General features: G+C 29.9%; 1 protein-coding gene across 1 annotated transcript in view; it reads left to right on the forward strand.

The window, feature by feature from the left end:
* The window catches only part of LOC124422309 (phosphatase and actin regulator 4), a 123,273-nt gene extending 114,006 nt beyond the window's left edge, over positions 1-9,267 (forward strand). Inside the window, exons 8-15 of the mRNA XM_046958602.1 lie at positions 72-321; positions 1,027-1,059; positions 2,164-2,309; positions 4,056-4,212; positions 4,317-4,372; positions 5,240-5,343; positions 5,636-5,808; positions 5,913-9,267. Coding sequence (XP_046814558.1) covers positions 72-321; positions 1,027-1,059; positions 2,164-2,309; positions 4,056-4,212; positions 4,317-4,372; positions 5,240-5,343; positions 5,636-5,808; positions 5,913-5,928 — 935 coding nt within the window. The 3' untranslated portion in view covers positions 5,929-9,267. The remainder of the gene's footprint in view (positions 1-71; positions 322-1,026; positions 1,060-2,163; positions 2,310-4,055; positions 4,213-4,316; positions 4,373-5,239; positions 5,344-5,635; positions 5,809-5,912) is intronic.
* The last annotated feature ends 3,564 nt before the right edge of the window (positions 9,268-12,831 follow it).

The following is a 12,831-nucleotide window of genomic DNA, read 5'->3' on the forward strand; positions in this document are numbered from 1 at the left end:
ACACAACGAAGGATCATTTTAGTACCTGTTTTAATGTAAAACTGATATGACAGTGTACGTGTCCTTCGTAGATGACGAAGACATCGACGTGGAAGAGGAAGACGATAATCTTTACGTCTTTAGGGTGTCTCAACCAGATCCAGCGATTGATACATCTAGGATCGAAGAAATACCAGCGAAAGAGCCTAAGTTCCATGCAATACCATTGAAAAGTGCACTGAAGAAAAAGGGACCTAGTAGTGGCCCTGGAACACCGCAAAATACACCGACGCAGGAAAACAGGCCATTGACTCTTCGCCAAGAGCTCCACGCTTCATTCAAGTTAGTTAATCTCTATATGAGAGCACAACTCTAATAGCGAGCACTTAGAAACATATTCACCGGATTTTATGCGGATGCACGAAGAGTTCATGAATACAATGCGCACCGATATTTTTGCGGTTTCTTTTCATTCGTATTTTCAAAAGTCGGGTTTAGTAGACGAAGGGTCTTTCACGGAAAAAAGAAAGAAAGAGAGAGAGAGAGAGAGAGAGAGAGAGAGAGAGAGAGAGAGAGAGAGAGAGAGAGAAATGTAATTCCTCGAAAAATCCTATCTTTGAACTCTTCGTTCACGACTCGAGGATTCGCCTGAACACTTATGTCCGAGCGCTACATCCTCCTTGTCCCTGAATTCATTTCTATTTATTAAAAAAAGAAAGAAGAAAAAAAATAAACGAAAGAAAAAAAAGATTTTTTGCTATTGATAAAATTCCATTATTTATCTATATTAGATTGATTGTTCAGAGAATAAGAAGGGAAGAGTTTCGAGTTAATCTGGAATATCGTTCTATTCTTTAGATGAGCTTTTCAAAATTTATTCATTAAAATTGTGTAAAATTGAACGATGTCGAAAGAATAGAATGATCGAACTATGTTCCAGCGTGAATCGTTCGAAGCAATTACATCTTACACCATCCCATCATGTTGAACCCATTACGACATATCAATCGCTAGTAAAACTATCGTATTTTTCTTATGCTTAACCAGAAGGCCACCGTTGAGGCCTAGGATGAGAATATGGTAATTGGACATTGGTCTAATTAAGCATGCGCGAACCGATGGTATATATTATATATAATATATGTATAAACATTGTATTTTGAAAGCCATGTGATGGTTGATTGCAAAGAACCAAAATGTTCTAATCTTTCCGTTGACCTCTGTCTGCCTCTGTATCGAACGTCGAAAGCATGGAACGTTCGATCTTAAGCATGAGAAAACCTTAGGGATATTCATGAAAAATACTCTTTCACTTATTATGCTTTTCACATTAATTTATGTACATATATACATTTATTATACACGGTACGCCCCATTTTGCTATATGCACGTAATTATTTCTTATATCATACAACTTTTGGTTTTTTCCCCTTTTTACATAACAACAATCCGTTATATATTTTGTAGTTTAAGAAATAATTATGAATGTGTTTTTAAACTAGACAGTATGTAATATAATCTGTATACTTTATCTCTCATAACGAAATAACCACCCAACATCGAACAACGACCGATGTTTCAATTTCCTATGTTAGAAAACCTCTACTTTTTGATCCCCTTCTCTTGAGTTTGTCCTACTTATTACCAGTACTTTATTTATACTAGTACTTATTACTGTCGAGAAACGAACGAGATGACGATACCATCTCGTATTTCACCTGCTTATCGTTAATTAATGAAAAGAATTATTTTATTATTAACTCCAAGTCATGCAGTTGTTTCGAATTCAAATATTTACAATATGTGATAGAATTTCTTGTAATGAAAAATATCAAAATAACGAATTAAAACGAATGATATTGCTTTAGGTTTTATTATTAGTGTAATGTATTACAAATATCTTTCGTATTTATGACGATCGATGGATCATCAGGGCTTACAATTAGTTTTGTCATTTTAAGTTCGACTGTACAATCGCTTTTTGTCACTTGTATCATTGTATTGCGCAGTTATCATTTTACTACTATTATTTTTACTATTATTATTGTTTCCCATCCATATACGCATCTAAATTTTGAATATTATATAATACAGTAGAACATTAGTTTACATAGTATCAATCTGTATAATTTCGATAAAAACAATGAATTAATGACGAATTTTCTCTATCGTACATTCTTTCAGCAGTCGACCAGTCAGATTCGGACTTGCTCTGCCGTGTACGTTGGAAAATAAGGAGAATGCGAGGCCTTACGTTATTCGAGAAGACGTTGATGGTGATGACAGTGATGGACAGGTTCTTTATAGGGATGAGTATGATGATGAAAAAAGTAAGAATCAATTGAGCAACTACATTGTATAATCTAGATACTATTTCTCGAAGGAATTTTTTATGTAAGAATTTTATTCGTATAAATATAAATATTTTATATTTATTTTTATATAATAATAAATAAATATATATGTATAATTTTTTATAATAATAAATATATAGTAAAATTATTTAAATCAAATATTTATAGTTATTCGAATAAAATTCTCATAATTTTTATTTTAATTGGGGAATATCTGAGGTCGTTTTACAAAATAAGTATAATTACTTTTTATCATTGTAAACTTTCCTTTAATACTACACTTACAGACTTGTCAATTTAACGGAATGGATATTTCATACTTAAAGATATAGAAATAAAGATATTATTTATAGCAATTTATCTTAACTTTAATTGATGTAATAATATGAATTAATGTTATAATAATAAAAATCGCATGTTTATGTATCGATTTCAGTAAAAGTACGTATATAAATAATGTCTGTAAATTTAGTGTTAAATTTGGTGCTATATTAAAAGTGCACAATTTAGAAAGATTACAACATAATATTTCGAAATAATGACTGACAATAAGAGACAATAAAATAATATACATATCACTAATAAAATTCATGATCCTTCATACGATAAAAAACTAGATAATCATGCAGCCACAAATTAGTCACAAAGTAAAAAAAAGATCATTCTTCTCATAAAACAACTGAATTAAGTCATTCATAGAACTCTCGATCGATTATTATAATTCTTTATAACATAAATTGTTCATGACAAATACAGATGTATACCTATATATAGCGTGTCCCGAAATAAATGGGAAATATTGTAGGGTGGGGGACTTTAGCACATCAAAACAATAAAAAAATTCACATAAATATATGTCCTAATTAATTTTGTTTTCGAATTATAGCAAAATTTGTATTGCAATAATTCTTTCGTTAAATGGTCGTAACATCTTCGTGAATAAATTGAACTGTTTTTAGCATCTGGATACATGGAGAGATTAAAATAGTCATTGGTAAGACATCTGCAGGTTTTTAGTCAGATATGAGGTCATTTAGAACATCTCTTATACAAATAAGCATATAGAGTTTGTTGAAAATTAAATCCGCTATAAACTTAAGAACAAAATCATATAGGATATATGTTTATATGAACTGTTTTATTGTTTAAATTTGCAAAACTTATCACTAAAATATTCAACTTATTCTGAGTCACCCTATATATAATAAATTTGCAAGACGAGCGAGACAAGTTCCGCACAATTTCAAATCAGCCTTCGTTGACAAAACTAATTATATTTTCGCGCGAGCGTAAGCAAACGTATTACGTCGCCACTACGAAAAGTTACATAAACCTTGAAGATAGCTGGCAAATTTTAATATCTTCTCGATGTTTGTACTATTGTTGTCTCTGATTTTTTAGATACTTGTCTCTGTCTGTCTTTTTTTAACGCTCTTTTATCTTTCTCTTCCTTTTTCTTGTTTTATTTCTTATCACGTTGTTTGAAGCGATAAAAGAATGTTGTCGATTTGGATCGCCTCGACTTTATCACTTACATGTGTTTCGATCGAACTGATCAACAACAAAACTTCTATTCTTCAACGGTCTTTTAATTTCTCGCCGGTAAACCAAGGTTAAGGAATGAAATAATAAAGAAAATTGGAGATGGAGGCGAAGGAAAATAAAAGGAGGATAGATAGTTCGAAACATTAAAAAATAATAGAAAACTGTTTCTTCTTGCAGCTCGACTGGCAGCTAAAATTGCACGCAAAGAATCACTTTCGTTGAAACTAGCCCTCAGGCCTGATAGGCAGGAGCTCATCAATAGAAATATTCTTCAGTTACAAACAGACAATGAAAGGCAAGAAACGAAAGAGGCTATTGGTGCTCGGCTTATCAGGTAAAATGATTCTTTCCTTCTTTTTATTTTTTCTTTTCTATAGTTATGTATACATTACATATTGATAGTTGAAAAATTGTGATATAAAATCATTTGTATTTCAGGCGACTGAGTATGCGTCCTACTCAAGAAGAATTAGAGGAACGAAATATTTTAAAAAGTAAGTTTCTTCGTTTATAATTACATTTTAATTCCTTGGATAGCGACTTGCAGAAATTTTCCACGTGGATCCCAGATACACCGAAATATTGTGACTGCTTACTGCAACGATGTCAGATCTTTTCCTAAATTAAATAAAAAATTGTGTACTTATCAGTCGCGGATCAAATATTTGAGCTGATAATGAGTAATTTAAAAAAAATAAATAAAAAAAAATAAATTTTATACTTAACTCTAATCAATCTATAGTAGCACAACAAAACACAAAATCAAAATTAAAAAGTGTAATTTTATTTAAAACTAATGTAAAATTTGCTGGTACTTTTAAGATGATAATTTGTCTATGTCAAATTTGTTTTTATAATAATATTATAAAAACAAACTTGACTTATTATATTATTATTTATAATGTTATTACATAAGTAGATAATTAAATTTCTTACATATTTTGAGATTTCAGAAAATGAAATATAGATAAATAACAATATTCTATTTATCTAATTTCAAGATTTTAAGATGTTTTTCTGTTTTGCAAAGATTTGAAATCTCTCTTTTTTTTAATAATTTACAAAACTTTACTGAGATTTTTCTCACGGAACACAGAGTGATCCACGGGTCATCGGCTCGCCATCGCTGATTTATTGTGTTTCAACTGATAATGACTTCATCAAATAACTTAGTACTGGACAAATACTTGCAAATTTAAATTTGATAAATATTGTTTCGATCTATAGAAGAGTTATTTTCATTATTTTGCACTTTAGCACAAAAAATACATGACGAATCTAACTCGTCAAATACACCCAAGAAGTTAATTCTCATAAATACAAGAAATATGATTAATAATTATGTATTATATTTTTTTTAGAACAAAGTCCTGCCGAGGAGAAGAAGCAAAAGGAAGAGAAAAAACGATATCTTTTAAGAAAGCTTAGCTTCCGACCAACCGTCGAAGAACTTAAGGAAAAGAAGGTATTTAAAGGATGAATAATTAAATAGAGAAACATTGTATATCGTCATAGATTATATCTTATTTGCTCTATAATCTTGGAGCATCTGGAGAAATTATGAGAAGTAATGAGTATAGAGGTTAATTAACTAATTTCGTTTATCTTTCGTATATATTCAACAATTTGTCCAAATCAGTAATATGATTATTATAAGAATACGAATATCTTAGATCTACGTAAATAAAATAAATAAATAAAAAAAATGATTTTCGATTTGATAGCGTAAAAAGTAAGATACTTTGTCTGTTTTATAGATCATCAGATTCAACGATTACATCGAAGTTACGCAAGCTCACGACTACGATAGGAGAGCCGATAAGCCATGGACGCGATTGACTCCAAAGGATAAAGCAGCAATTAGGAAGGAACTGAACGAATTCAAGAGTTCCGAGATGGCTGTACACGAAGACAGTCGACACCTTACCAGGTAAATAAAACTAAATGAAATGAAACCAAGTAATTGACACCTTTCTTTTCGATCATTATTAATTCAATATTAGTGCAATATTATAAGACTAATTTCACTTTTAGATTCCATAGACCATGACAATTGCAATGTGTAGAGGTGATGCAGTGTGGTGCAGGTGTAGTAAGTGAAGGTGCAGTGTGGTGGCCACGTGTTGAAGCTGGATAAATCGAGTTTGCGTCTGGGTTGCGTAATTAAATAACGGAATACGCCATAATCTACCAGTGATTGAAGATGATGAAAAAGGAAGAAAAATACTTTGACGTTGCTAAATCGTATCGCCGGTTATTGTTCATTCGCGCATCGTTTATCTATTATTCGCAACAATCATCGTCGTCGTCGTCGTCATCATTGTTATCCTCATATGCAAACCATTATTATTTTTAACATCCGGCGATCCATGACTCGCAATGTCAACTATGCTTTGTTTAGCGTTCTCGCAACGCCGATGAAGATTGTGATAGGGTGGTTTGCCTAATTTAAAGAAAATAAATCTTGGGGAATCACTCGCCGAAATACTACATTTTTTCTTAGGAAACGTTCGCATCTACGCTCATTATTTTATATTTTTTTAAACTTTTATTTTATTTTTTTTTAAGTATGTCTTCTTTCCCTTGTTCTTATGCTCTTCTATCTTCTCTCGTATAGTATTCATCTCGTTAATTTCACAACGCAATTGTATAATTCATTTTCAAAACGTTTTTAATCACGAATATTTAATGGTACGTAATTGTTTAATAATTTTTCATTAGTCGATGTAATATTTTAAACGATGACGAACGCGAAATTTTAAAAGTACATCATTATATATTTTATATATATAATGTTAAAGCACGTAGGCGAAGTATAATTAAGTAGTTATGAAAATTTTTCATTACACGATCGTTACACGAATGTATATGCGGACGAATCCTTACACATATACAAGAAAAAAAAATTATCTATGCCAATCAATTTGGCTCCTTTATGTCACTTGGCATCGCCATCCACGTAATAGTTTAATTCTACTGAATTTAGTTACTTTCCTTAAAAGAATTAATCTTTTCATCTTCATAGTCTTTCAATCTTTCTATTCTTTGACAAAATATTTTTATTTCTCCATTGATCTATTAATTATGCGCTATTTTCTTTTTTACATAATATAAATAAATATAACAAAAATAAATAAATAAATAAACAGATATCGTTCATATTTCAAGAAACTATGACAATCGATAAGAATATTCGATCGACGAAGGAAAAAAAGAAAACAAACAGAGAAAAAAACAATTAAGAAAGAAAAAACACCTTTCCTTTACTGCCAGGTATCATTTTTCTCATAGGGCTTGAAGACCAAACGCTAACGACTAAATATAAATAATGTTTTCTGTTTAAACGATGCATATTGTACAATTCTACTCTGTATAGGAATATACATATGTACGTTAGTGATTTATTATTATTATTATTTTAGTATTGTTACTTATTATTATCCTTATTTTTATCATAAGCTCAGTTTGGTTTTTTTGAGAATATATAGTAGACTTTCTTGGTCATGCTATACTTCTCAACTATTATTTATAGTTGATGATAGCGTCACTGAGAAATTTTTATTATTAATATTATTATTATTATTATTATTATTATTATTATTATTATTATTATTATTATTATTATAATTATTATTGCCATTTTCATCATTATGGTATTGTTATCATTGTTATAGTCAATATTAGTGACGCTGCGGTTCTCGTTATTTTCGATCACACATTTTTATTGCAAAAAGGATATAATAAAAAAGAGAAAAGAAGGTAATACGTCAACGTACATGATGTATATGCACACGTATATGTATATAAGACAGAAGCATTTTTGTTGTTTAAAGATTATCTAATCAAAAAGTTTTTAAGAGAGGATCAAAATGAAAAAATAAATGAAAAATTGGCTGAACGAAATCATCAAGACGAACTGGAATTCTTGATTTCTGATTATAATTTAAAAGAAAAAATAAGAAAAGTCGAATGAAGTAAAAAAAGAAAAAAAAAATATAATGGGTGAACTGAGAAAAAGATTAGAGAAACTTTCGCATTTCGTTTATAATTTTGCAGCTTGTAACTCCGCTTGTAAATTTTTGACTCTTTCCACTTTAACCCAAAATTATGGGTTTTATATTTACGTTATAAAATATATGAGGAAGAACAAAAAACGAATTAAGGAAAACAAAAAAGAAAATGATAGAAGACATGAAATATATCTAATTTTGATTATTGATGATTGATGAGACTGTATTAAACATTCTCTGAATGTATTTAATCACTACAATCAAACGAAAAGATTGTAAGAATAAAAGGAGATCGTGACGATGAGCTTGAAAGAAAAAGAAAGAAAAAGAAAAGAGATATAAGGAGAAAAGAATTATTCTTATCCTATATAATCTAGTTTCGACGATCGCGTCCAATGGCATGAAAAGATCGAAGCGTCGATTATTCTCTTTTTACACCTATTGGTAAACTCAACAGTTCGATATATTACATTCGTCAACTTCGAGTTGCATCGGAGGTACCGATATAATATAAACTTCCAAGGGCATCACGAAGACGCACGTGATAAAGAAACGATGATGAGCGAACGAGGAATAATAATTAAGCAAGAATAAACGGAACGAAGAAAATAAAAAGTGTACAACAAGAACAAGAACCTCTTTCGTTCCATTGGTTGAGCAGTGTGACTACCGTGTAGTCAAGCAAAATATCCACTGCGGATTGTTTGAGAGAATAAAATATATGTAGCATACGAATGCGTGAGTCGTAACGTGAATGTTTCAAATGATATGCCGCAAGCGATGTGATTATCTTGTCTGTGTGTGTGTGTGTATGCATGTATATATGTATGCATGTATGTATGTATGCATGTATATGTTCTTATTGCATGTGTGATGTATGAAGGTATATGTAAGCTTATATGAGAGTGTGTGTTAAAAAATAGAAAAAATGCGAAAAAGAGAAGATGATCGATGAACAAGATATTATAATTTTAAACGCAAAATTGCGGGGAACAAAATTCGGAGAAAAAAACTTCACGCCTGCTGTGCGTTTGGCCTGTTGTACTATTATAATTTTCTCCTGCTTTTTGCATACCCGCTCGCGGATAATCGACGAAGAGAGATGAGGAAAAATGAACTGACTTCGATAGTATACGGCTGATGATTAGCGAACGATTTGTGTACATATTAATGGAAAAAATGGAAAAAAAATAAACAAAGAAATAATGGGAAGAATATATATACTGTAAAACATACCGCAATATAGATATTCGCAGTTAAAACACGCTACGATAATTACGCAATTGTAAACGATGCATACTTATAAATACTACTTTTTAGATAACAAAGCTCTAATGCAAATCATATACATATATAAATATTATACGTATACATATAGACATATAGATATATATGTATATATATATATATATATATATATATATATATATATATATATATACATATTATTATTATTATTATTATTATTATTATTATTATTATTATTATTATTATTATTATTATTATTATTATTATTATTATTATATTATTAATATTATTATTTGGACGCGGTACAACAAGTAGTATGTGCATTTTCCAGCACAGATAGTTGGTATTTTGTGTACAAAAGTGAAATTGAAAATAATTGTTGAACTCATGTCGAGAACGCTCGCATTGAGCCTTCACAGAAATATTCGTCTAGGAAAAATAATAAATCGAAAGGAAAGAGAGAAACAGTGACAGAGTTTTTAAGCGGTAGAAAAGAAAAAAAGGAAAGACGAAAGTAAAAGAGAAAAAGAACTAAATTCTCTCGATGTTAATATGCAACGATCCAGAAGTTACGAATTCATTCGAGCATTCAATCGACGCAAAACAAATCAATAGTATTTAATTCGAGAAACATTATCGATATTAATTTTATACGCAAGTAAATAAGATGCGTACGTTCAGTTCTGATAATCAGCTTTGTCCTTCCTTTTTTTTCAATCGACATAAATGCATACATATGTACTTTAATAAAAAGTGTTCTCGAGCACTCATCGCTTCTCTCTTTCTTCAGATTTCGTATTATACAAAATACTGAAATTGCAAATTCATATTCTTCTGCAAATTGATATTGCAACTCGATAAATGCGATGCTCTTTTATTTACCATTTCTGTCAAAATATTCTCATAGTAATTTGAATTATTCGTCAATTTTCAAACCCTTTTTATTGTAGTTTAGATGGATTTAAATTTCGCAGGCTTTTACACACGATACCTCATCGTTTAGTAGTTGCGTTTTCAAATCGGCCATGAATTGCTTGTAAATAATGCTAAGAAAAAAGAGAAGAAGACAAAAACAAAGAAAATTGTAAGAATTTCAGGACGCTATTTCGTCTATTAATAATTCCGTTATTGTTTGCAGAACGAATAAGGTATGTACTCGTGGTTATTAATAATGAATTTCGATTGCGGATTACAAAAAGAGATAAAACTCGCCATCGTTGTCCATCATGTGGACGAACGGTCGATCGTGTTTGTTGTATTATATCTTACTATTAATGGTTAATATCGATAACACATAACAAACAATAAGGATAAATAATAATTTAAGGTGACGGAAAAAAGGTGTGTGTTAAGAGATCGACAGCTGCTGACATTTGGAGTCTGCATATTTTCCTAAATATGTTTTCGGAAGGAAGAGAAGGAGGAGAGCACTCAAGGCATGTCGAGTTTTTTTTTTGCGAAATGCATAGAAACATAAAAAAAAGAAAAAGAAAACAAATAAACAACTGAAAAATGTTCGTGCTTGCTGTGCGATTCGAAGATACACCCTGAGATTTTTACCAAAAAAACTCCGCCGTACGTTGCGGATGTAGGCAATTTAAACGAACTCTCCGTTTTTTTTATTATTATGTTTTATTCTTATTTTTATCTTTTTTACAACCGTAAACTCGCCATATTAAAGGGTGAGAGAATAGTCAAAGGGGATGCATCTATGTGAGGAAACGATTTTATATTGTGAATAATTTCTTTGGGTGGAAGAAAAAGAAAAAAACACGAATTTGCGACATTCGGGGGAAAAGTGAAAGGTGAATTTTTTGTAATCACACACGTTTCGTGAATGATCACTGGCGCGGTACACAATTTTTCATACTAATAATTACGTTCTTAGTGCAAAACTCAAAAGAATCTCATCAACGAATAGAATTCCACTAAGTGATAATTTAGTATAACATGTCTTCGCGGTAAATTTTCATTGTATGATCTCGGGCTAATATACATATAACTGTGTGTGTGTATATTTTATTGTCGCACTTATAATTCTTCTCTCTCACTTCTTTTATTTGTCTTTTTGTTTACTCACGACGAGTTTAATTTTATAAAAACAAACTCACGTGTAAACGATTAATCAATTTTTTAGCTTTCGTCTTTGGAGAGAATAAAAAAGAAATGGTATCTCGAAACTAGTGATCACTCATTAAAACGTTTTGCCAACAATGAAAACATTTTTAGAGAAAAAACATTGTATTATATATATCGAAATTAATGAAGAAACTCTTTTATTATTAGAATAATTCTGTATATAGTTATTATGTCGTAAAAAAAATAATTAAAAATGCACTCTTGACAGGGAAGAGAAATGGCGATACGGCTACCTCGTTCGGCTAAAAGAAGAAAAAAAAGATCGAAATACACGGGGAACGATTTACAGTATATAAATAGAACAAATTTATGAAACGGTAAACAAACGAACAGCATTAACAAGAATTAATAAATATATCTTCCGTTCTCCTTGCATTGATTTTGAAAGAAGAAAATAAAAGGAAAAAGACGCTGCGTTTTTTCAATTAAAATTCAGTATGTTTTTCGTTATATAGATTCCAGTATGTATTTCATACACTACGATATATCACAATTTATTGTATTATCGGCGAGATATTGTAACAAACAAAAATACTGTTAACTATTCTTAAAAAAAATTAAAACTTTTGTAAACTGAGATTAAATGTCTAACGAAAATATGATAGTTTGTCACCCTTGCCTAAAAAAAAGAAAAAGTAAAAATATCTATAAAATTTTTTACAATTTCCATCACTTTGCTTATCATGAAAATAATTAACAAATGATCTTCATCTGACATAAAAAGAAATATGAACGAAATTTTGTATGAACTTATGACCGCGTTTTGAAATCTATTATAAAGACGTTCCTGAATGTACGAACATTCTATATATTACATAAGAATATACAAAATATATTTGGCAAGTTTGCACGTGTATCTGAACACAAATTTGCGCATTAACACTGACCATAACATTACTCCACTAGATGGCAAATTATTTGAATCTATATATTACTCAGAATCATTCCTATAGATATTAAAAATCAAAACAAAATTTATTCTTTTAACCTTTATCCAGTCAACGTGAATCCAATTGACTCACACACTTTTTAATAGTGTAAATAGTACTTGAGATATTAAGAATTTCTTTCATGTATCTTTTAATGTATCAACATATTATGATCTTGTAAGTAGAAATGTTCAAACTTTTTCGGAAACAAGAAAAAATCGACTCTATGAGCTATTTTTCCAGAAATTTCAATAAATTTCCATAAATTTGATAGATTCTCGATGTGTGTTAGAATTAATGACAAAAGATAATGAAAAGCAGGATTATTCCATAAAAATGAGATCACGTAGTCAGCAGGGATAAATGTCAACGAAATATATAAAAGTAAATTTTAATGAATTGAAAATTGGAAGCTTTTTGACTCTGAAACAATTTAGAGTTAATAATTTCTTTAAATAATAAAAATAACGATGGTTAATAAAAGAAGATTAAATAATAAAGAAGTAGAAAACATTTTAGATAATTTATCGCATATTGATACAAAAGTAGATGATGTTAATTATTCAGATCTTCAATCTACTTTTGAAGCAAACAACAAATTGTTGGTGAGTGAGGAAGATGATATTC

This window comes from Vespa crabro, chromosome 1 (genome assembly GCF_910589235.1).
Source record: "Vespa crabro chromosome 1, iyVesCrab1.2, whole genome shotgun sequence".
Lineage (NCBI taxonomy): Eukaryota > Metazoa > Arthropoda > Insecta > Hymenoptera > Vespidae > Vespa > Vespa crabro.